This window comes from Anarhichas minor, unplaced genomic scaffold (assembly GCF_050575085.1).
Source record: "Anarhichas minor isolate MPS153535 unplaced genomic scaffold, ASM5057508v1 ptg000009l, whole genome shotgun sequence".
Classification (NCBI taxonomy): Eukaryota; Metazoa; Chordata; class Actinopteri; order Perciformes; family Anarhichadidae; genus Anarhichas; species Anarhichas minor.
Window position 1 is genome coordinate 1,850,916 of NW_027466455.1, and position 25,927 is coordinate 1,876,842.

Genomic DNA, 25,927 nt, shown 5'->3' on the forward strand with positions numbered 1-25,927 from the left:
ATGAGAAGCCCGGATCTGTTCCTGCTGGCATGTTGTGTGGGCAGCCTCTGCGCATTGGGAGGTAAGGAACCAGCTGACACAATACACCATGTTATAGAGCTCCATGTCGGGATGTAACAACAGTACTTCTTAAATACTCACATGTCACATGTGGAATGCCACAATGAACAAAGAAAACAGCTGTTAATACCAGCTTTCACTACACAGACACACTATGGGTACATTTAACACATTATAACAAGACTAAAAGTCTTAGCTCTGTGCTTAACTTTAGTTAACATCAACCACTGGCGGGCCGTGCATTATATACCTGGGCCTTCACTGCTGTCCTGCAGCTGAAATACCACCTTATAACCTCATTATGACGCCACAGCTACGGTTATTATTCGTTTCTAGGGCTGTAACAATACACGTATTCGTATTAAACCTTTCGGTACGAGGCTTACAAACCGAACAATACCTTTGAATAATACTTAAATTGTAGTAAATATAATGTTTTCTGCGCTCATGTAGGAGACAACGGTCTGTGTGACCTCTGAACTGGAACAAAAAAAATCACAACAAAAAACTGCTGGAGCTCCACAAGTGTTCTGGGAGGCATATGCTAACGAGCTTAACGGGAAAACAACAGCAGCAACACGCATTCTGCTACACACTCAAGGGCCATTCAGATATTAGATGTAAAAAAACAAACGCAGTTGACTTACCAAACTCCATGCTCCTTTCTTTGTTGACAAAGAGTTTAATCCCAGTTAAATCCCAACTCACAAATCAATTTCTCCTACTTCAGCCATTGAGTGTTAAAAAAACAAAGCTAGGTAAAAATAATAATAACCAAGCAAAATGCAAAAGATTTCATAATTTCTTCCATATCTTTCAATTTGAACTCTCACTACTCCGACTAAGCCTCTGCTGTTAAGTTTCGTTTCACGATAAGTCACGTGCTCGCCCACTGACCAATCACAGCACACGCTGCACCTCACTGCAGAGCTGCACATGGAAACTGAGCTGCAGGTAATGCTGACTTAGTTGTAGGCCAGCTAGAAGTCTCTGACATGTCAAAGGATACGCCCAACATGTTAAACTAAAGATCTGATTGGTTGAAGACTATGACAATCAACAATATCGTCCCCATTCACTTAAACTGCACATGGATGCACGTGTGAGTCTGCAGGCCTCGGGCCTCTGTTCTTACCTAGAGACACAGAGGTGAAATCTGATTGGATAAAAGCTCTACTTAAAACAAGCTGCACTGGAAGCAGAGCAACTGAGGAAGATAGTAGCTGTGCAATGAGAAAATAAGATAATGGGGAAAATATTTTTATAAATTATAATACATTCAAGAAAAATTATTAAATTATAAAATAGCTATAGCTTTGTGATTCTGTTTAGGCCAGCAGAGAAGGCCTTGCAGGCCCTGACGGCCCACCACTGACTTCAACATGCTAACAAGTGTGTGCCAACATGCTAATGTTTACCAGTGTGATAGCATGCTAACATTAGCTAATTAGCACTGAACAGAGAGCACAGCTAATAGGCCCATGCTAATGCAATTTGTTTTTCAGGTATTTGGTCATAAATGACATTAGTAATGTTATTTGAATTGATTCTCTGGGGACCTTAGATATCTGTCGGCATTAAAGGTAAAGTTAGGGGATCTTTAAGGACTTATGTCATCATTCTGTCAACTAGCATGTGAATAAATAACTAACTCCAAAAACGAAATGTCATCAGAGACAGCCATAAACAATCATTATTGATTTGGAGGCCTTCAGAGAATTCAATGTCTTTCTTCTATTTCAGCAAATAATTTGGAAACCGACCATTGGTGCTTGGACCAGTGCAGTGCACCCAACCCCCTCAGAGAAAGATGTATTTCATGTCCTATCACTAATAAACAAGTGCACTCACTGGTGTTGAGTGAAGTTATGGTGCAGGATAACAGCTGGAGGCACATTTTATGTGCCTTTTTTTTAAGTAGGAGGACTTATATATGCTTCTTCTGGCTTTTATCAAAGTGACTTTAAATGGCCATTCAAATTTGCTCTGTATTGTACTGCCGTCAGTTATATTGATGGCAAGCATCCTTCAAGTCGTCTGAACTGGGCAGAGATGGGGAAGAGAATGCAAAATGGTCGCCTCCTACAACCACTTCCCATCAGCAGCCACGCTTGCCTGTGCCCATAGCTAACGGGGGGTGCCTTGCTCGGTGATCGTTGTCATTTATTCCTGTCGGGTCCGATCCCGCTGGGGCCTCGGCTATGCCAAACGTGATGAATGCTGCATCGCCAGAGCTGCTGATTATAAATGTGTCTAACCTTCCAGCACTGAGGAGGAGGAGATGGGTGGAAATGAGGCAGGAGTTATGTATGAAACTGCTGCGGAGTGTAATCGTTTGGGTTTTGGTACGTTCACAGACACTTCTAAAAGTGCTACTTTAAACACGGGGATTATGGTCTAAGGGGAATTTATTACATGGATTTTGACTTTTAATATAGCTTTCATGTGGTGAGCTATATCTGTTGAAGGGCCAGTGTGTAGCATTTGGTGGCATCTTGTGGTTTGGTTGCAGATTGCACGCAGCTAGATACCCCTCCACCCACTCTCCATGTAGATATGAAAGACTCATTTTGAGCTGATCTCAGAACCCATCAGGGGCTTTATGTCTGGGGTTCCAGTGTAGCCAGCGGATATCCGGGCCGAGACTTCCTTTTCTTTGTGTGCTTGTTGTTTACACTCACAAGTAGCCATTTTACAAGCTAATCCTAAACCAATAAAAAGCTAAATCATTGTCAGACCATAGTCGGTGGGTTCCGAGATTGCAATTCAGCCAATGTGTTTCGCCTGTTCCGCTCTCCACATGGACTGTTTACCTGCATTCAAGCGAAGCCTGCTTGAACGTGATTGTTTAATACTCCACAGACTACAAATGGAAACCAGAGCGCCTCTTGCACAAAGGTCTTGCCTACAGTTTCTGCAAATGAATGCAGAATCTGTTTCTGCAAATTGATGTTGGCACATTGTATCCTACAAGGAGAAGGTCTATGGCTGTAATCGGATATTCTTATGTTTTTCCACTGATCAGGAACACTGATACTCTGTGAAAGAACAAAGAAAACCTATTTGCCCCGTATTTGGATTGATCGATGGCTTCACCACAGCAACCTGCAACCTTTGCAGAAAGTCAAACTCGCCCAACTTCCTCCCTCCCAACTCTCCTTTGAGTTGTGTCCCTGTTGCTTTGTCTTTGCAGCCGATGTTAGTGAGTGGGCGGGCGGGGGGGGCTGAAGGGACTCTGTCTAGTTAGGAAGCATCGGGAGGATGTTCCATTGATTCCATTGACTAACACCTAACTTACAGTGGCTACAACTAATCTGGCTAATTCTGGGAAGCATCCACTCACTGTGCTCTTATCGACCACTGAGCTCGACGGTTCTTTTATTTGGTTGCACAACACACCTTGCCTGCCAACCGGTTAGCTTCGTCCTCACTTGTCACCAGAGTGTTGGATTTTGCACACAGCACCCAGCAAACAGTGTTTGAGTTAATTTTATGAATTTTAAGCTCTGAGAGAGACAGACAGCGGTTAATAGAAAAGGAAATTATTATAAAGTAGCCACGTCGTTACTATTATCGTCTGCTGATGGATTATGAACAGCTACCAATAAATGAACGATGGCAGACTAATTTGGCTGACGTCTTTCCTGACTGTTGAATGAAAATACCATAAGCAATGCATTCCTCATAGTCCATTGTTTATGAAGGCATATAAGCCTATTAAGCCTATAACCTATTTGTCCTTCAGGTGCGTCTGAGGTGGAGAAGGCTCTGCTGAAGCAACTCTTTGTCGGCTACAACCTGAAGGTGCGGCCAGCCTCCAGACCTCAAGAGAGGGTGGTGGTTCGTGTGGGTATGGTCCTGTCCTCCTTCGTTGGACTGGTGAGGCACGAGACCCTGACACTTAACGTATATTTACATACATGTACATGCACGACAAGAATGTTCACAAAACAGTGGCAGGTGTACAGGATATGACAAGAAACAGTCCTCCCATCCACCAGCTCTACGACTCTAAAACGCTCAACGCTTGATGTCAATGTTTTTACATTTGGTCAGAGCAAGTGACGTAATATATTGTGCGACCAGTGGGTGGTATAATAACGAGTTTGACCGACTACTCCACTAAGATCGGATGGGAGGGGTTGTGGGCGGGTCAAACAAACAGACTTTCACCCAGGAGACCGCGGTTTGTGTCCCATGTGAAAGGCTTGTTATGTAATATGTTGTTGCGCTTGTTATGAATTGTTACATCAGAAAGTCTGCTATGGGTGGTTGATACGACGCTGCGGTTGTTACGTTGTAGTTTTAAACACAAACCATGTTTTTTCTCACCCTTTCCAAGTAGTTTAGTTGCCTAAACCTAACCAATCCCGTGGTATTTCTGCAATACCACGAGACTGATATGAAAAGTATTTTTGGTTCAGAAACATCTACATTCATTTTATCCCTTGGTTTCCAGAAATGGTTTGGATTTCTGGGGTTTTCACGTGACAGTAAAGACACTTAATAATCTCCTGGGTATCTGCTATTGTATGGGTGTCAATACTGGGGTTCCTATGGCTCTGATAATGTCTCCGTAAAGGTATTAAGCACAGTGGTGGCTCCCCATGCTGAGGACCACTGTATATGACAGGATAACAAAACACATGTAGAGCTAAAGTTTTTAATTTAACACAGTGAATATATCTGAGAGCCATCTGGTTCTGGATTCAGCGCTTGCTGTCCTGCTGAGTCAAATGGCACACAGAGTTATGCTACTGATGCGCAGCACTGATTTCTATTCACCCATGCTGGTAAATAGGGTTTTAGCAGCCTGCACTGACTGGGCTCCTGTCTCTGTGTAACAATTGTGTACACACACACACACACATACACACGGTCACTTTATCTGTTCATTAATTTACCCCGGGCTTTCTTCTCTGTCGCACTGGCCGACACACACATTCACACAGTGTCACATTTACACATTGACTACAGCGAGCACGCTCCTTACACCTCCACTGGTGTCGCTCAGGAGAGGAGGTCACACGGGACCCTTAAGTTCTGGAGTGGAACGGTCTTGAACACTGACCCACTTCGATGCTCTGTCCGCTCATCTGCCCAGAACTAGTCAGCTGGATAACAGCGGTGTTATTATTATTAACAACCCCCCCCCCCCCCCCCCACCTAGAGTTACCTCCGGTAACGGTCACAGGAATAATAGTTGGTAAGTGATAGGTCAGTGATGAGATGTGTTTGTGTGAGGGGGTGAGAGAGAGCGAGATGGCTCAGCCTCCCTCTACGCTCTCCCCCACCCTCCCTGTTTCTGCCCCAGCTGTCTCCCTGACATTCCTCCCAGCGTCTAAAATAGCAGGCCCAGCTCAGGGGAAGCTCCACCTTCCTGCTGGATAGACAATCACACGCACAAATGCGTTCATTCATTGCCTGTAGTGGACATGAGCACGAGCTCTGTGTTGGGTGACTATGAGCTGTTTTGTCTGCGTGAGTTATGTAGCCATAATGTCATTTGTTTCATAGTCATGGTATGATCGTTAAGCAGCGGTACTGAAACTATATGTCTACATATGTACATCAACTGGGCATCAAAAGGGAAATCTGACAAATTATTATGAGCAAGAGTTAATTGTTTGGTATTGAACATATCTCTCAGCTCTGGTTTACTTCCTGAAACAAATTATAAACAAAACTTTCAAATAATCCCAAATAGTTGAGCCAAAAGTGCACGTTGGATGGTCCAGTGAGATGATTATTTAAGAGGACATTAACATTCCTTTATTTTAAAACCTACATTCTAAAGCCCCTGTTAGACATGCAGCCCTTTACATTATTCTGATGGTCTCATGTCTGATGGGGCATCCTGCTCTCTTTTACATAATAATCCCTGACAGTAATCTAGTTACATTTTCACATCCCTTCAATACCATCAGACTGATGTAAAGGCTGCAGCAGCAGAAGAGAAAGAGATACGTGGGTCTTGTTCCGCCTTCTCAGATCACTGTTTAATACCTCATTCATCATCTCTTAAGCACAAAATCTCTTTTAAACAGGAAACACTGTGAAATAGACTTAGGCTTAACTTTAAGTTGTTGAGAAGTTTGATCTTGTCCTATCAGATCAGTCTACAGAAACTATTCCCCTTGTGATGCGACTGGGCCAGAAGCTAATACATCCTCTAATGATAGATATATATTTTCAATTATTAAACAAGAGTCCCAACTAAACGATGGCCAGCACCCCTCACCCTCCCGAAGGTCATTACTGAAGGCATCAACGGAGTGATGTTGCCTGTGAGAGAAGAGAAAACACTCAATGTCCTAGATCTCCCTGCAGTAGAAACAAGGTGTGTGAAATGTTTAATGTAAAACTGAACATTATGAAATGTGGAAAGCTGTAGGATTCTCGCGCTGCTCTCTCCGTAATTCCCAAATGTTCAAAATGTTGGTGGTAAGTGAACATCCTGTAGTCAGAATGGCCAAAAGGATGAGAATAAGACTCTGCGGTAGAAATCATCACATAAAGAAGGAAGATGATTGAATGTGTGTGAATGATCATTTTCACATTTTTGTTCCAGAACATGAAAAATGAAGAGATGAGCACCGTTGTCGTCATGAATCTGGTAAGTGTGTTGAGAGAGACCTCCCTCTTTGTGCCCCTACGGAAACAACCAAGAGGGAACACTAGGAGTAGTCCTAATAAGACGGAGCATGTGCAAAATGAAAAATGATGTAAATGGTATTTTGTTATGCATATAATCCCTGTGGAATCTAATTACAGCAGTGATGAAAAATAAACTGATGAAATGACAAATTGGCTACATGTGTAAATGTAAAGTGCCCCCCCTTGTGTCCCTCTTGCCCTTTATATATATGTACACCACATAAACACAAACTCTTTCTCAACAGGAGTGGACGGATCACCGGTTGTCATGGAAGCCCAAGGAGCATGATGGGATTGAGGTGATGCGTATCCCCGCTGCGAAGGTTTGGCTGCCGGACATAGTCCTCATAAATAAGTGAGCACAAGCGCCGCACTCACGTTGACATGAATTAATCAGCGACAAAGAGTTGGGAGGAGGAACCGTTTGGTCACTTTCCTCCTTTTTAAGACAGAGAATGTGTTTATTTAGTTTGTGTCTAGGATGGGTTCTGCGTTAGGCCCTGGGGGGGCGTTTAGTGTTTACCTTCACATACACATGATGTAGCTGCTGCTCCCTCTGTGGAAAGACAATATGACAAACGTCTCGTGAGGACAAACTTTGGCACAACCTCAATAATTCCTTTTTCTTTTCTGCTGACACAGAGTTATGATCATGTTTGTCTATTTATTCAGTCTGAGTCGAGTTGTGCACTCAAGGTCATAATATTTTAGGTATTTTTAGTCTTTTGTTTGTAAGACAACGTGATGTCGAAGACACTTTAATCTGTTTAAAAGATCTTAACCCCCCGTTTTACCCCCATGACTAGTCTCTGCTGGAGACAATGCTCCAGCTATCATGACTGGAGTATCATTTTAGCAGAGAATCGTGGGATCACATATCACATAATCCATCTCGTCAGGCTGGAAGTTATGCGTTTGTGTCCGGTAAGCCGGTGCACGGACCAATCAGCGTCCCGTGAGGAGGTACTGCCAGCTCTGGCCGTGGTTTAGGTGTGTGTGTGACACAGAGAGACTGCTGTTTGTTCCTTCAAAACAAAAATGGCGGCTCCTAAAGAGGTTAGGATAGATGCTGTAATAACATCAGTTATATCAGAACTGGAGAGTATTTATTCATTGGAAGAGAGAGCAAAGAACGACACTGAAGGCTTTTCTCCATGGAAAAGATTTCCCAATGGACTGGCTTCAGCAGGAGTTTGATTGACAGGTGGTTCATCCAATCACCTGCCAAGTATTTTTGGAAAGTTTCTGCCCTTTCTAGATAGTTTCCAATGTCGGCTTCTCAGGAGGTTCTGTGTAACAAACCATGTGGCGGGGCAGGTTAGCATTTTACCGGAACCTGCTTGCATCTCTGAAGCACGAAATTAATTAGTGAATGTATTTAATTCAATTTAGTGTACATTTTAATAGTTATTGACTTATCTTTATGTATATTTAATTAAATGTTTTTTTCTTAATCCTTCAGAGTGGAGGATAAGGATTGCGACTATTTCCTCCCCACTATTAATATCAACAGAATAAAAACGATATAAGTCATTAAAACAAGTGCAGCCACAGATGATCTGTTACCGTGTTGATGGAGAATCAGCAGCAGATTGTTTGTGGTGTGATGGAGTGAGAGCACCACGCAGCTGCAACCAGTGGACATTAGGTTTAAGACCCAGGTACAGTACAGCACCTCTGTAATGGAAAACTCTCTGTCACAGCATTCAATTACAAACTGAAGATACTTGGAGTCTCTCTTTCTTACGCCCTCGCACACACTCCCATTAACACCGCTGTAAATATCCCCACTGCTCCATTCATCAACACTTTATAGGCAATTAAGCAGCATGGCTCCCTGAAAACTGAGCCGACGGAACCGCTCACACATACACACAAATGCAGAAGTGTGTATATCCTTCTGTGTGTGTGTGTGTGTGTGTGTGTGTGTGTGTGTGTGTGTGTGTGTGTGTGTGTGTGTGTGTGTGTGTGTGCGTGCGTGTGTGTGTGTGTGTGTGTGTGTGTGTGTGTGTGTGATCAATGCTGATCATTTAAGCAGCAGCAGCACCTTCACAAGGACAGGGTTTTAGGAGGGCCCGAAAAGCCTCCCCTTGTTAATGCACCAGGGCCATAAAAGCCAAACACTGCACCCTGACAGACGGCTAAATCTGTGTCTAAATGACTTGATGTCTTTGTTGTGCATCGTGTTATGAGCTTGATGGCCAAAACAGCTCTGTTTACATCCAGCTTTAGTGCTTTACACTTCGAAGTGTCCTGGGAAATGTGCAGAATTCCTCCGTTTCATCCGTGCCAATTAAAATGTTTTAGTGGGGTTCGTGCAGTACGTATCATTTCCGAGAGGCAATTCGTGACGAAGAAATTGTGGGTAAACATAAGGGACAACGTGCAGACTCTGAACAGAAAGAAGCACAACCTCAAGATAGGTCAGAGGTCCCACATGTCGTCGGTCCGCCTGCAGCGAGAGTTCCTCGCCCCCCAGTCTATGCTACCATGCTGTCATGTTTAAGCAGTGAGGCAGTGATTTACAACTATCCAAAGATGGCGCTAACGTATAGGTATAAGGAAAGAAAAGTTTCTAATAGCATTTCATTTGTGTTTGCAGTAATGACGGGGTGTTTCACGTGGCGCTGCATGTCCACGTCCAGGCTTATAGTAATGGCAGAGTAACCTGGACTCCCCCTGCACTCTACTGCAGCTCCTGTGGAGTTAAGGTAAATACATCAACACAAACTTAAACTTGGAGACACTGGGCCTCATGCATGATTCAATCTGAAATTGTGCGTGAATACAATTTAATAACTTTTGTGGCATTCATTAATGCTTGCGACCTTATTATAGATGATTAATTCTGGCCTTTAATGACCGATATGCCCCCAAACACACACACACACACACCTGTCCAATCATTAGTTATGACGTCACACACAATATGTCGGGAGTCTTCACAGTACATCAAGTAGTACGAAGTGGCAACGGCTTATTTTCCTTCTGCTCCATGCGTTGAGAAGTGAGACGATTTTAAAGATGGAGCAGATTTGTTTGCTGAGAGTGACGAGTGGCTCATAAGCCGTTTTTCGATTACCGAGGCAAATTGCCCTGGCATCCGATTTAAGAGCAAACGCAATTCATCTCATATACTCAGGTGGGTGAGAACACATTTGGCCGTTAACTCACGTTTCATGAATCCCAAGTAGGATTTTCATATTTTCCTCCTTATTGCTTTTTGCAAGAACAAACATAAGAGAAAAATAGGAAATCATTCACGAGTGAGGCTCAATGTTCTCCGTCTATTCTCATGCTTTGCATTCAATTGCCTGTTTGTTTGTTTGTTTGTGTCTAGGTCACGTATTTCCCGTTTGACTGGCAGAACTGCACCATGCAGTTCCGCTCCTACACGTACGACTCGACAGAGATCGACGTGCAGTACGCACTGGACTCAAAAGGCAAGGAGATCAAGGAGATCCAGCTGGACGAAGCTTACACTGGTGAGGATTTAGCTGGGAACACATGGATGGATGGATGGATGGATGGAACAGTGAAGGGAATAGGAGGCTTTTAGGAAGCAAGGGAAACGTTTGATGAGACATTAAGTGAGGGGCTGGTATATTCCTTTGCATGATACAGTGAATGACTTCGCTCCTCTTTTTCTAAATGTTCCCTCATTAGGCACTTTTGCATCTGCCTAATATCTGAACCATTAGTCACTAGAGTGTTTTTATGTATTTGCTGTTGGGTTTTTTGGAGATTTGCTGCCGACATTTCGCTGATCAAAGGTTTGTGAAATGTGAATGTTTCCCCAGAGGGCGGCGAGTGGCACATCACACACAAGCCGTGCAGGAAGAACATGAATGACGATCTGTACGAGGACATGACCTTCTACCTCATCATAGAGAGGAAGCCCCTGTACTACGTGTTAAACATCATCCTCCCCTGCATCCTCATCACCATCATCGCCATCTTTAACTTCTACCTGCCTCCTGACGCAGGTATGCAAATGATCCCGATCGTAACGCACACAGATTCCACGTTGATCTAGCTTGGGTTTGGATCATTAGCCTTATCGTCGCTCTCTAAAACTGCTTCTACCATCTCCTAATTGTGTTCGTGGGGTCTGGTTGAATTGGGCAATCACACATTTGTCCAATTACTGTCACAAAGGGATTCCATTTCAGATTAGATAGCTGCTTCCCGTAGAGCAGTGATTCTTAACCACGATGGGGCCGCGAACGCCACCTAGAGGGCCGCAAAAAACTTTCAGTTTTGCACCTGTGGGCCGCGAGGGCCGCGGGACCGCATAGGTTATCAATTGAAGACACCAGAGATATTACTCCATGAGATGCTCAGTTACAATACAGCTTCCCACCACCTGGTGGCGGTAATGCGTCAGTCAGTTGTTTAACAAGCTACAATAAGCAGAAGAAGACACTCAGCTAGCCGCTAGCCCAGGTATGGGCAAACTACGGCCGTTGGGCTTTTTAATCCGGCCCGTCAAATATTGGTACAAAATTGTCCAAACTATAATAAAGACTAGGGATGGGCAGTATACCGGTTTTAATTTCCCGTATGATATGAATTCTTCACACACCATTATACCGGCGCATAGCCAAAACAACTGCTGTCTGCTTTCAACAGGCAGCTAAATATATTATTTGCTGCTAATGCACAGCGGTCAGCGCTAGTTGTCTTATATGTATTGAGAGGGAACCCTAGTCATGGTCATAGCTTTATAAAATCATTTAATGAATCATAAACATTACACGATTTAACCACTAGAGGGCAGCAGTGTTAAATCATTTAATGAAGCATAAACATTACACGATTTAACCAATAGAGGGCAGCAGTGTTAAATCATTTAATGAGTAATAAACATTACACGATTTAACCACTAGAGGGCAGCAGTGTTAAATCATTTAATGAAGCATAAACATTACACGATTTAACCACTAGAGGGCAGCAGTGTTAAATCATTTAATGAGTAATAAACATTACACAATTTAACCACTAGAGGGCAGCAGTGTTAAATCATTTAATGAGTAATAAACATTACACGATTTAACCACTAGAGGGCAGCAGTGTTAAATCATTTAATGAATCATAAACATTACACGATTGAACCACTAGAGGGCAGCAGTGATAAATCATTTAATGAATCATAAACATTATATGATTTAACCACTAGAGGGCAGCAGTGTTACATCATTTAATGAATCATAAACATTATATGATTTAACCACTAGAGGGCAGCAGTGTTACATCATTTAATGAATCATAAACATTACACGATTTAACCACTAGAGGGCAGCAGTGATAAATCATTTAATGAATCATAAACATTACACGATTTAACCACTAGAGGGCAGCAGTGATAAATCATTTAATGAATCATAAACATTATATGATTTAACCACTAGAGGGCAGCAGTGATAAATCATTTAATGAATCATAAACATTATATGATTTAACCACTAGAGGGCAGCAGTGATAAATCATTTAATGAATCATAAACATTATATGATTTAACCACGAGAGGGCAGCAGTGTTACATCATTTAATGAATCATAAACATTATATGATTTAACCACTAGAGGGCAGCAGTGTTACATCATTTAATGAATCATAAACATTACACGATTGAACCACTAGAGGGCAGCAGTGTTACATCATTTAATGAATCATAAACATTATATGATTTAACCACTAGAGGGCAGCAGTGATAAATCATTTAATGAATCATAAACATTACACGATTTAACCACTAGAGGGCAGCAGTGTTAAATCATTGAATGAATCACAAACATTATATGATTTAACCACTAGAGGGCAGCAGTGATAAATCATTTAATGAATCATAAACATTATATGATTTAACCACTAGAGGGCAGCAGTGTTACATCATTTAATGAATCATCAACATTATATGATTTAACCACTAGAGGGCAGCAGTGTTACATCATTTAATGAATCATAAACATTACACGATTGAACCACTAGAGGGCAGCAGTGTTACATCATTTAATGAATCATAAACATTATATGATTTAACCACTAGAGGGCAGCAGTGATAAATCATTTAATGAATCATAAACATTACACGATTTAACCACTAGAGGGCAGCAGTGTTAAATCATTGAATGAATCACAAACATTACATGATTTAACCACTAGAGGGCAGCAGTGTTAAATCATTTAATGAATCATAAACATTACATGATTTAACCACTAGAGGGCAGCAGTGTTAAATCATTTAATGAATCATAAACATTACACGATTTAACCACTAGAGGGCAGCAGTGTTAAATCATTGAATGAATCATAAACATTACACGATTTAACCACTAGAGGGCAGCAGTGTTAAATCATTAAATGAATCATAAACATTACACGATTTAACCACTAGAGGGCAGCAGTGATAAATCATTTAATGAATCATAAACATTACACGATTTAACCACTAGAGGGCAGCAGTGATAAATCATTTAATGAATCATAAACATTATATGATTTAACCACTAGAGGGCAGCAGTGATAAATCATTTAATGAATCATAAACATTATATGATTTAACCACTAGAGGGCAGCAGTGTTACATCATTTAATGAATCATAAACATTATATGATTTAACCACTAGAGGGCAGCAGTGTTACATCATTTAATGAATCATAAACATTACACGATTGAACCACTAGAGGGCAGCAGTGTTACATCATTGAATGAATCACAAACATTACATGATTTAACCACTAGAGGGCAGCAGTGTTAAATCATTTAATGAATCATAAACATTACACGATTTAACCACTAGAGGGCAGCAGTGTTAAATCATTGAATGAATCATAAACATTACACGATTTAACCACTAGAGGGCAGCAGTGTTAAATCATTGAATGAATCATAAACATTACACGATTTAACCACTAGAGGGCAGCAGTGGTAAATCATTTAATGAATCATAAACATTACACGATTTAACCACTAGAGGGCAGCAGTGTTACATCATTTAATGAATCATAAACATTATATGATTTAACCACTAGAGGGCAGCAGTGTTACATCATTTAATGAATCATAAACATTATATGATTTAACCACTAGAGGGCATCAGTGTTACATCATTTAATGAATCATAAACATTACACGATTGAACCACTAGAGGGCAGCAGTGTTACATCATTTAATGAATCATAAACATTATATGATTTAACCACTAGAGGGCAGCAGTGATAAATCATTTAATGAATCATAAACATTACACGATTTAACCACTAGAGGGCAGCAGTGTTACATCATTGAATGAATCACAAACATTACATGATTTAACCACTAGAGGGCAGCAGTGTTAAATCATTTAATGAATCATAAACATTACACGATTTAACCACTAGAGGGCAGTAGTGTTAAATCATTGAATGAATCATAAACATTACACGATTTAACCACTAGAGGGCAGCAGTGTTAAATCATTGAATGAATCATAAACATTACACGATTTAACCACTAGAGGGCAGCAGTGTTAAATCATTGAATGAATCATAAACATTACACGATTTAACCACTAGAGGGCAGCAGTGTTAAATCATTGAATGAATCATAAACATTACATGATTTAACCACTAGAGGGCAGCAGTGTTAAATCATTTAATGAATCATAAACATTACACGATTTAACCACTAGAGGGCAGCAGTGTTACATCATTTAATGGATCATAAACATTACACGATTTAACCACTAGAAAAAATGAAGACGACAGTGGTGTCTTTGTGATCATCACATTGTATCATCTCATTGATTTGACAAGGGTTTTGCCTGTTCAACTCCGCGAGGACGCCGGCGTCCTTCCGTTCCGTTCCTACGGCTTGCTTGCGCAAACTACGTCACAAAACATGGCCGTGTTTGGTATCCCAGCATGCCCAAAACCCTCATCTTTGCAAAGAAATCATCGATTTTCTTTCATTTCATATGGATTTTTCACAAAAGGAGTCCAAACACACACTGTCCAAAGTCGCCATAACCGCTGCAAGTCGGATCTTGCAGCATTTCGACGGAAAAAGACACATTACAGACCCAACAATGTGCTAGCGGATGTTAGCATGGAGCTAGTAGCTTCAGAAAACGCTAGTACTTATACTACAAACCTTATCTTCCTCTTCTTTAAGCCGTCAACCAACGTTTAACCTTGCGTAACTGAGCTACCCTCATACTCGATCGTGCGCTCAGTCGCAGCCATTACGCACAGTAAGTCCGCTACTTACATACCACGTCTTCGACCATATATATATTGTTCTTGCAATTTGCAAAGGCTAAAAATAAAAGGAAAATAATATAATATCAAAATATAAAGGGAGAAACACCTTTAGTGTGTCAGAATATCATTTGGTTACCATGTGTCCATTTGGGTCTCCAAATATCCTTTTAGAGCTCCGCCTGGATCTCTTCATGGAAGAAACACTGTAGAATCGTCTTACTTTGTCCAATCTTCTTCAAATTTGAGGCAGTTGTTCACTGATAGTGTAGTTACAGCCCTATACTGTCATTTACCTGTACAGATACAGCCACAGGCAGTTATACTTTTTTATTTTATGCGGACAAAAATCTTCAATTTTTACTGACTCCAAAGGCCCACTGCTCTGTTTCTATATGACCTACAGGTTTTCTGACACTTTTGATGCATATAGTCACAGTGGTTCAGAAGCTACAGCCATTTTAATTTGGGTATGTCATTTTAGGCGGTTTTGCTCCAAAATAGGGGTGGAGTTGAACAGGTAACAATATAGTTATTGAATACAAATCAAACCAAGAGTGAGATCAATTAGTTAAACTAATAGTGTTAATATTTGAATGGGCCCCGGGACACTTTGTACTTGAAAAGTTGGGCCCCGAGGTCAAAAAGGTTAAGAACCCCTGCCGTAGAGCACAGCCGAATCAATAACCTCTCAAATGTAATTGTAGTAATCAGCTTTAAGACTGTACTTTGTCATGGACTTTGCATTCATTGGCTATTCAGTCTGTAGGTGTTAAACTACTGGCTACAACATACAGTAGAGTTGTGGTTCTGACCATAGCTCACAATACACAGATACTGTGTGGCCAAGAGGCCCAGAAGTGCAGCTCCTTACCACGTATATACCCCCAGGTGGTCTGTGATCAGCTGCAGGGCCGCAGACGCATCAGCAACTTGCACTAGTGGAGGCCCAAAGAATCAGAGGAGCTACACAGGCCATTTCATCCTGCAGTGTGACTCCAATAAGAACCTGCTGAGCCCTTCACACACACACACACACACACACACACACACACACTGCCTGGTGTGAAATGACTCATTTCAGCTCATAGAGGCATATAGAAACCATATAGCCTACAGCTATGGGGAAACGGTAATAACATCAGGAAGAGTTTACATTCTACAATTTCACATAAATAACACTTTTTTAAAGTTGATTCCAATGCTGTTTACATATTATCTTAGATGCTGCTCCATATTATTATTTAATACATTCGTATTTATTTAAATATATATTATATATATATCTATATTTTTACACTGTACCTCCCAGAGATCACCTGTCAACCTAAACTCTCACATTTTGAGCTCGAGGTGAAGAACAAGCCTCTTGTTTTGACAGTTACTCAGTGAGGGAGCATGCACTGCCCGAAATCAGCTTCTCATTACCCACCAACTCCAACCAATCTGTGGTAAACACAGTTTGTAAGTGACCACTAAATACACCTGGGAGGCCCGGCTCTACTGCTCTATCAGGATCACTTAGAATGGGAGATGAGTTTTCTATTAGAGTCATTACTGGTGAATTACATGGACCAGCTGCGGCTAAAATAGTACATCAGCTGAAGGAGCAACAAACCACGTCCTGGTAAAACTAGAAAGGAACGTGTTGTAATTGTAGAATAAGAGTGAAAACTATTAGCAGCCCAGTCCCCAGGAACAAAATGTTGGCATTGTAGGTTTTTGCAAACCACAATGTGTCGTCCTAATTCGTAAGAAAGTCTGCTTTTTTCCCCCCACCAGGAGAGAAGATGGGTCTGTCAATCAACGTGTTGCTCACCCTCACTGTGTTCCTGCTGCTGCTGGCGGATAAGATCCCGGAGACCTCACTGGGGGTCCCTCTCATCGTCAACTACATCATGTTCACCATGATCCTGGTCACATTTTCTGTCATCCTCAGCGTGGTCGTCCTAAACCTGCACCACCGCTCACCCAGCACCCACCTGATGCCCATGTGGGTCCGCAAGGTGAGGTCCCGGATTAGGTTACACCCTTCCTCTCCATAAAGAGACCAGCAAGTCTTTAGAGTATAAGCTTGGTATACAATGTCAAATTTAAAAGCTTTGTTCACCTAACTATATTCAACAAGAAAACCAAGACTGGTTATTAATAACAACAAGACATGAATAGACTCAAGGTAATCCAACTAATTATAGCACGAGTGACATCTAATGCAACCGTGTGCACATGTTATTGTCTTGTAGGGGCCTTCTGATGAGCACGTAAGCATGTGCAGACATGACAACGTGCTCGTGATGAAGAGGAAGAAGTCAATATACCAGAAAAGAAATGAAATAACTTAAGCACAGCATTCATTATGTATGCAGGCAACGCCTCCATCAGGCCTTTAATTAATGAATGTAATGTTAATTACGATGATAATTCTGAGATGTAGGCAATAGTAGTTTCGGTCCAGGCAGTATTAGGTCGGCAGTCCTCAACAACCTGAATGTCATGTTCTACCATTAACCCCCATCAGTGGTTGTTGCCCTCGATGTACATTATGGGAAGCGAATTACAGGCCTGAGCAGCAGCTCTATACTTTGCTCCAAGTTCTGTCACGCCTTCAGGGAATACTCACCTCCGAAAGGCTTGTATTATACACAGGTGGTTCGCATGGTTTACTGAAACTAAACTGCTTGGTACTGGATTGATGGGAGAAAAGAACATGACCGGCTCTGCTTCTTTTCACTCCTCCTCCTTCGGACGATCGGTGCCATGAACTGTGAAAAAGAAAGATTTGTACACAAAACAGACATTTTATGAATGTTCAGGTATGTGTGTATCTTGTTCCTGACCCCGGAACTCATTGTAATCCAAGGCGAAAACAAGCAACAAGTAAGAGATACTATGCACACCTAAATGTACGCTGTTAGACCCAAACCAGAAAAGTGCACTCAGCGGAGTGCAGATCTCCACCAAGTGTGTCTGCAATGACCACTGCTGTAATGGCTACCCCCTGGTTTATTACCACACAGGCTCTCCCTTCACTTTTTGCCCAGGAGATGGGAAGCAAGACACCCTAAGTTTTTGAGTATTTTTGCAGTGTTTATTCGTGGGCAGACTGTAATCTACCCTGTATGTTTACGGCCACTAGACGACCTCACTGCTCACCTTTGCTTCTGCTCCAAATGCCCCCAGCTGTCTGCCATGAGCACAGTCTCACTCTCATGCTCAACCACACACTCGCTGCACACATTTGACCCACAATCATCATGTGCATCAGTGTTGATGGGAGAATAGATCCGTTTATACGACTGATACCTAAGAGCGCAAACTGAAGCAGTTGTTGATCACTGAGAGGAATGAGGAGTCAGCAGTGTATAAAACTCACAATAAAATAGATCAAGACCAGACACTTAATCTATCCACTTTGCGCCTGGTGGGAGATGATAATAATCTCATCTATTCATACTACTAATGCAATAATTATAATCTGAAAAGTAATGGAAACATTGATTTTTCTTCTCTTAGCATTCTTTTATTCCAGGTATTGTACTTTAATGGAATCACTTAAAAGCTGGTGCTGCCATTTTTCAAATTAATCTTCACATCAATGCCAATTATCTTAAATAAGGTAGGAAAACGTCCTGCATTTTGTAATACAATGAAATAAAATGTCTTTCTAGATGAAGGGGAGCTCTCCAGGGGGAAGCCTTATAGTCACGATTAATGATGTGACGAGCTTTGGGAAGTATAGCAGGTGTCACATGGGGTCAGTGAGGAAAATGTATGAAAATGTTTTTATCCTAATGGCTGCTTTTTGTGTTGTTTTTCAATCACGTAGTCACTTCACACTGACAACATTCCCTGGATCCTCTCACAGTTGAGCAGGTGTCACAAGTGGAATATTCCAAAAGCAGAGCCAATGTTGTGGATACTGGAAGGTGCCCTGGCTAACCATTCATCAATCAGATACAATGTGGGGAGAATCACACCTGCCGGGTTCTACCTGCAGCCAGAAATTCCCCAGGCCCACAGCCAGGACTCAAGTCTCAACATCGTTTTTAGTGTTTTAATTCCTCTTTCAAATCTATTATCTCTTTTATCCATTCTTGACCAGTAGGATAGTCTAAATTTAACATGCAGAGTATCCTTTAAAAATATCCATTAAGTGTAGCCACTAGCATCGTATAACACACTCTGATGTCTTGGATCTCCCTCTGTTTGGCAGCTCTTTGTTGCTGTGATCATGTCACATGTGTGACTCACTGCTCTGCTGTCTGAGGGAAATACGACAGGTGTTGCAGTGTGCTGGGAAATGGGAGGATGCAAAGAACGGTCACATAAGGACATGGGCATGTTTGATTCTGAATGACGGCCAAGTCGTGCTTTTTCTTTGAAACGACAATGCAAGTCAAGCGGCTTCAACTCCCGTTACATTCTCCACTGAAGCTGCAGTGCAGTCTGGTCCTCGCCGGTGGGCGATTATTGACATCCATCTGTCAATACAGGCTAGCCAAGAGTTCTTTCAAAAGAAGGATATCCAATCACGTTAAAGTGTAGATAAAAGAGCCGTTAACAGAGCCAAACAGCATTTATGATATTGATCAAAACGAAGATTTGGCTCAATGGTTTAATGCTTTATCTGATTCCATTGAAAAGCAACTTCAAGTCTGACGGCCAGGGAGTACTATATTAAACATTTATCTCTGTTTTAATAACGCGCATCTGGGAGCTGCCCAGTACAACTGAAGTAAAGCTCGGTCTTTGCTGAAGAGCTCCACTGGAGTATCCACACTTAATATTTCCTCCTTTGCTCAAAGACACCTTGAGGGTAGACGTTGAGGAATTGGAAAGCATTAGCGATTAGGTTCCCCCCACCCACATCATTCAGCAGCAACTGCTCTCAAAGGTTATCTCACTGCTAAATTCAGCATTTTCACTCATTCCTCAGCCTTAATAGGCAAATACAGGGCGAGTACATTCCAGCTGTCCAGTAAATCACGAAACGGGAATCCGAACAAATCAGTTTTTATTACCAGACAAGACGATAGCATTTGGAGGTCTGGGAGAGCCAGCAAGCTATTCCCTGGAAGTGGAAACACAGTTAAATAGCACAATCAGAAGAAGTGGAAGCGCTAAGAAACTGATTATATTGTAAGTTGTTGAGCCAACTCTCTGTCTCCCTAGATCTTCATCCACCTGCTGCCTCCTTACCTGGGCATGCTAAGGCCAAAAGTTGAGACCCCCCTATCCCTGGAGATGATGCCCCGTCGAGAGAAAAAGGTGTTCACCATCAGCAAGGCGGCTGATGAATACTTCATCCGCAAGCCCGACTCCTCCATCCTGTTCCCTAAGCCCAACAGGTGAGACCACAACCCGCTGTGGAGCCTCAAGTGTATGCGTTAGTGGCTGTGCATGTGATTGCGCTTGGGTATGTTTTTTTGGTCAATACCATTGTATATGTTCAGGAGTTTTAGCCTCTACACGGCTCTCAACATGGTCATGTCTGAGATGGCAGCTCGCAGCTAACAATGCTAACGGCACTAACAACTGTGAAAGTGCTGACGGAACTAACAGTGTCTACCTGAGGGGGAACCGGAGGGGGAACCGGAGGGGGGGGGGGGCGCTGAGCTTCCATGACGGAGCCTTCGGTCGGAACGCCGTTATTGGCAGTAACTGACGTTTGAGCTCAGTGCAGAGCGGTGGCCGCGAGCTAGCCGCTGGGGCACACTCACATGCACTAACAGCATGCACGGGTAGCCCGGCTATGTAAACAAAGCAGAGAGAAGCTTGGATTACAACACACAAAGAGGGAGAGTGACTTCATGCTCTGCTCGGGTAGACATTACTCCACTATATCTTTACATAGTGAATAGTTGTCTGCTGCTATATTAATGATCTAAATATCGAATTTAGTACCTTTTTTATATATTTTAGAATTACTCAACTCCAGAATATATTGATTTTTTCGTCTTGGTTTAACAAGACAGACGTGTGACATCAAAAAATCGATATGTAATGCCATTAGGGGTGTCCCCGTCGAATTTGATCGATTGACGCTGTTTGTTGTGTGTGGGTGCATGTGTATGTGTGCTGCTGTTCGTTGTACTGAAACAGCAGACAGACAGACAGACAGACAGAACACGGTTTCATAGCCTGCTTGCTTTTCGTGGCTGTAAACGTTTGACCCTTAAACCGTTCATTACATTTCCCCCTATTGGAGCAATCCACAGACTGAAGGTAAACAATGAGTCAACGAAAGAGATGAGAGACGTTTTGCAAGTTGCAATCAGCTGTTTCTTCCCCTGCCGATTTGACAGAAAATCGTTCAATAATTCAAAATATATGAAGTGCTCTGATACTGCTACGTTCTTATCTGAGTAGCCATTCTTTTTTTTGTTATAGAGGACCTTCAGCCATGACCTCCTCTATGACCTCAGCCTATGCAATAGCATCGCACCTAAAAGCTTTAATTCCAGTGCTTATATCCACTTGTAATACATAGTTCATATCCGGATCTCTTCAACATGGGTTGTATGCAAAAGGAGTGACACGGAATGTGTTGGATAGCACTGTGAAATGAAATCCACGCGTTTACATATCGTCTTCTGTGTTCAGGAGTTTCAGGTTGAGGTCTGCGTAGGACGTTATCTTTGAAGTCAGCTGGCCAGCATTTCCTGTTTTCTGAAAGCTTGCATTTTTCTCATGAAATCCAGCTCTCAGTCTACATTAATAAACATTACTAGGCATAGCAGTTACCTCAAATCTGCAAAGACGGGAGGTTTAGTACACAATTCCACACTTCCTGCCTGTACTGCAGTCGGTGTTTAGATTTAGAAATCGAGATGCACGAAGAGCTCTAGGGTTAAGGTTACACTGAGGTCTTTGTGTAAGCACACTTCTCCTTTATGAGTCACATATCACAGGTCCTGTGTGCACATAGCACTGTGTCATGTTTTACAAGTTACAGTGTTGAAGTTATGTCAAAGATGTCTTTGTATTGTGTTGCATAGATGTCAACTGAAATGAGCATGCTAGCTAGTCCCGTCCTGTAATACCACTTGTTCCTCGAGGGGCGATAGTGAGTCACTGTAGCATCCTCGGTCCTCCATGAGAGGACGAAGAAGTGGCGCTGCCCCGAGGGATTATCCATCACGTTGAAGGTACAGGGTCTGTGTATGTTTTGATAGGTTGTTTATTGTATTCAATTCAAAATGGCAGAAACCAGAAAATGACTTCATAAGCCCTCTATCAGCCGAGTCTCTATACCTGGTTCTCAGGTAACGGCTGACCTTGCTCAGGTTAATTTGGTAGAACGAGGAACTGTACTTTCCTGGAAATCAGCGACTATGTGACACCCTTAACTATCCGGCCTCCCTGTTGCTCCATTAATACCTAAAAGCTCCTCCTCACAGTGTGTAGCTGTCGCTCCCTCTCCATCCTTCCCATCCAGAAGGGAAATATGTCTGGAGGGAAAGACGGGAGGCGGCAGAGAATCGTTGCTAAAATAATAATGACCCCTCACAAATCGACTCCGACACATCAGAGCGGGACGCTGCGTGTCTAGGTGAGAGAAGAAGGAGGGGGGGGGGGCTCTATTAGAGCAATTTGATGAGACGGCAGTATCTCTCTTGAGCCCACACATTCACACACTCCTTCTTAATTGGGTTTAGTGCATGTCTTGGCACCAGACGCAGCCAGGTTTAGTTGAATTAGTCTCCTGAATAGTCATTTACTTCTCGCTGATGAAGTGCTACTTTGAGCCACGCAGGAGAAAAAGTGTGGAGGGGTTAAAAGGCCAAATTGGGTCTCTCTCTTCCTCCCTCTCTCATCTCGCTCTCTCTCCATCTGATGAGGCTCCACCTCTCTTAGGTCTCAGCCTCTTCACCTGCCACACTCGCAGCAGCGACGGCAGCGCTGCATTGTAAACCACCAAACTGCTGCACTGAATACCAAACAGCTCCATACTCTGCCCAGTCCGTCAGGTTACCCTTCTTTTAATGGTGTCTAGTGAGAGAGATGGCGCCCTACTGCCCTCTGGTGGTGCTCTGCCGGGCCTGCAACTCATTTTATCTGAGTGTTTTTTTGTAAGGTGTTTAATATTTGAGGTGTTTCATAGGAAAACGGCAGCTGTTCCTGCAAAGAGAATAACGTTAATTGGAGTGTTATGCGTTTGGACAAAGTCGTGGCAAGGACCAAGAGCAGATGAGTTTTTAGTGACTTTATTAATTAAAGCGGAATACTGCTCAAAAAATAGAGCATTATTTATGGTTTGATATTGTTTCATACAACTTTTACAAACAGTATATGCAGGTTGACAATCAATGCCTCATAACTGTATGTGTGTTTATGGCCTAAACTAAACCAACTACAAGTAAAAAGCCACAATTATCCTTTAGCTGGGACGTCCTGCACAGCGAGCCGTGCTGTATTACTTCTTAAACTTCTATTAGAGTGTCTGACGCTCTACTGGAGGCAACCAAAAGGAAATCCATGTGTCATCTCTCAAGGACACCCTGTACGCTTATGACTTTAAATTCAGCAGGGAAATTGCCAGCAGAAAAGGTTAATGAGTGATGCTTTGAGCTTCTTCAACAGCTGCATTGTAAAAGCAAGACTACAAAGATGTTGACACAAGAAATAACTCATCCGTCCTCCTGAAAATGAAAAGTTGAATTCATAAGCAATCAGTTGCCCCTTCGTCCCTGTTCAGTACAGTCGGGGGTTTTAGCTGCTACAAGCCTCACTTGGTCAGGTATGCAAGGTTCTTTGTGATGATTTTGGTAACAAATGAAAACAACTTTTGCCATCTGTTTGACCTGTCGCGTGAAAAGTTGTGAGTGACAGCAGAGCTGCAGAGACACCCACAGCAACCGCTGGCACGCCATCGCAGCTGACGGCTGGTAACTGAGGGCAACAAGTAAACACAGCAGCACGCACACACACTCACACACTCACACACTCGCACACACACTCGCAGGGCTTTGTCAGCCGGAGCTGCCCAGTCAGCAGATGCAGAGCGGCGACTCCCACGCTGGCAGAGCGAGTCCGGGGAGCTCCTCTGACCTTCTCTTTATTCCTCTCTGAACGACAGCAAAGTAGACGTGCAGCCTGCCCCGTAAACGCTTTACTATTCCACAGCTTTTAATTAGTCTGGACCAACATCTGCTCGCGCGTTGCTCCGTTCTCCGATGGCGACACTTCACGTGCACTGACTACATCTCTCCTGTATCTATCCTGAGACCTATTTGTTGCACCAAATGTTGTGCTTTGTGGATGTTTTCCTGTGACATGACTGTTGATGTGTGCCGTCATCTAGGTATCAGCCAGAGGGTATGTGTACAGATATGAGGAAGTTCATCGACGGCCCCAGTAGCTACCTCACGCTACCTGACGAGCTCAAGACAGCCATAGAGGCCATCACATTTATCGCTAAGGCTCTGCAGGCTGCGAAGGACTACGATGCGGTAGGTTTGCCTCTCTGTGTTAGCTGTAATGCTCCTCAGTCTTCTATCGTTCTCACTTCTATTCATTTTGTTTCTTGGTTCTTTGAGGAGCAATCATTCGGTTTCTGAACTCTTCCCTGTTTTCTTTTCATCCCTTTTGTCTTTTCCCCACGCTCCACACCGCTGCTTGCTTATATCCTCACTCACTCACTTCCCATCCTCTCCTTCTTCTCCCCCCCCCATTCTGTTTGTATGTCCTCCCTTTCATCCATCCATCCATGTCCAGCTGAAAGAGGACTGGCAGTATGTGGCCATGGTGGTGGACCGCATGTTCCTCTGGATCTTCGTCGTCTTCACCACTGTGGGCACCTTGGCCATCTTTACTGACGCTAGCTTCAACCACACACCCACCGACCCCTTCAAAGCCCCCTGAAGCAGTGGGACATTTGTTCTCCTTGAGCTATACCCATCCTGATTCACCAACTCAACAAATAGGGCGGAGAAATCACTGTATTCAACTGCCAAAATGAGTCCCTGGGGTGTAGTTCAACATCCGCCAACAATTTAGAACCTCTTATATGTACGTGTTTAAATCTGTCATCAAGCACTGCCAATTTACTTTACTTTCTCTGATCCATAAGTCCTGTGCAACCAGTTCTTGTATTGTCTTCTTCAATACAGCATGATGCTGATTTAGTAACTTATGGTCCCATTTAGAACAAAATAGACGACAAAACTGGAAATGCTTTAGGGCGTGGCTACCATGTGATTGACAGGTCAACACTCAAGAATTCAAAACGGCAGTCCACCAACGGGTGACGTCATGGTGACTGCATCCCTGTTTGTAAACAGCCGATTTGCAAGTAAATGAATAGAATGAATGTCTCACCCTCAGTTCTGTTGCCTTAATCGTATGGACATGGATATTCGGACATATCTCTTGGCATAAATCATTCATTAAACTAAATCCAAACTGCGTTACGTGTATAAAGGCATTGATGATTGCATGAAATATTCTAACCAAGTCAATGTTGGCGCACCTGGCGTGTGTGTAAAGCTAAGCTACTGGTGTGTTGGTTTTGTGTGTGTGTGTGTATTAGCTACAGTAGGAATCTCGGTCTGAGTGTGGAGCCAGAGTTGGATATTCATATGTGGTGTTCACACATAAACACCAAGACAAACCAGACGCTATAACGAGCAAGCTGTATGCCTTTCATTTCCCTCCGTCACAATGTGCCGGAGTGTGGCACATGCTCCGTGGATATTTCTGCAGCCGTAGTAATCCTCTTTGTATTTTCGGCACCGGTGTGTGTATGTGTGCGTTTGCATGGTGGCTATTCTGATGTCAAAGTGCAGAGCAGCGTGCCGACTCGGTTCACCAGCTGCACCAAAAGCCTGTGGAATTCCCAATATATAGGAGACCTGTGTCTCGCTTTCTCACAGCACACGTCCGTTTCATCCCACATGACATAAACACAAACCTGCCCTTTCAATCTTTTGTCTCATTTTTTGTTTATTTAAATAAAGATCTGAAGGGA

General features: G+C 42.7%; 1 protein-coding gene across 1 annotated transcript; it reads left to right on the top strand.

Moving 5' to 3' along the window:
• Window positions 1–24,822, top strand: chrnb1 (cholinergic receptor, nicotinic, beta 1 (muscle)). Its single transcript, XM_076086825.1, has 11 exons — window positions 1–61; window positions 3,806–3,939; window positions 6,632–6,676; window positions 6,963–7,072; window positions 9,320–9,428; window positions 10,058–10,202; window positions 10,518–10,703; window positions 16,741–16,964; window positions 20,131–20,306; window positions 24,263–24,410; window positions 24,676–24,822. Exons 1-11 carry the CDS (start codon window positions 1–3, stop codon window positions 24,820–24,822), a joined length of 1,485 nt encoding a protein of 494 aa, XP_075942940.1.
• The last annotated feature ends 1,105 nt before the right edge of the window (window positions 24,823–25,927 follow it).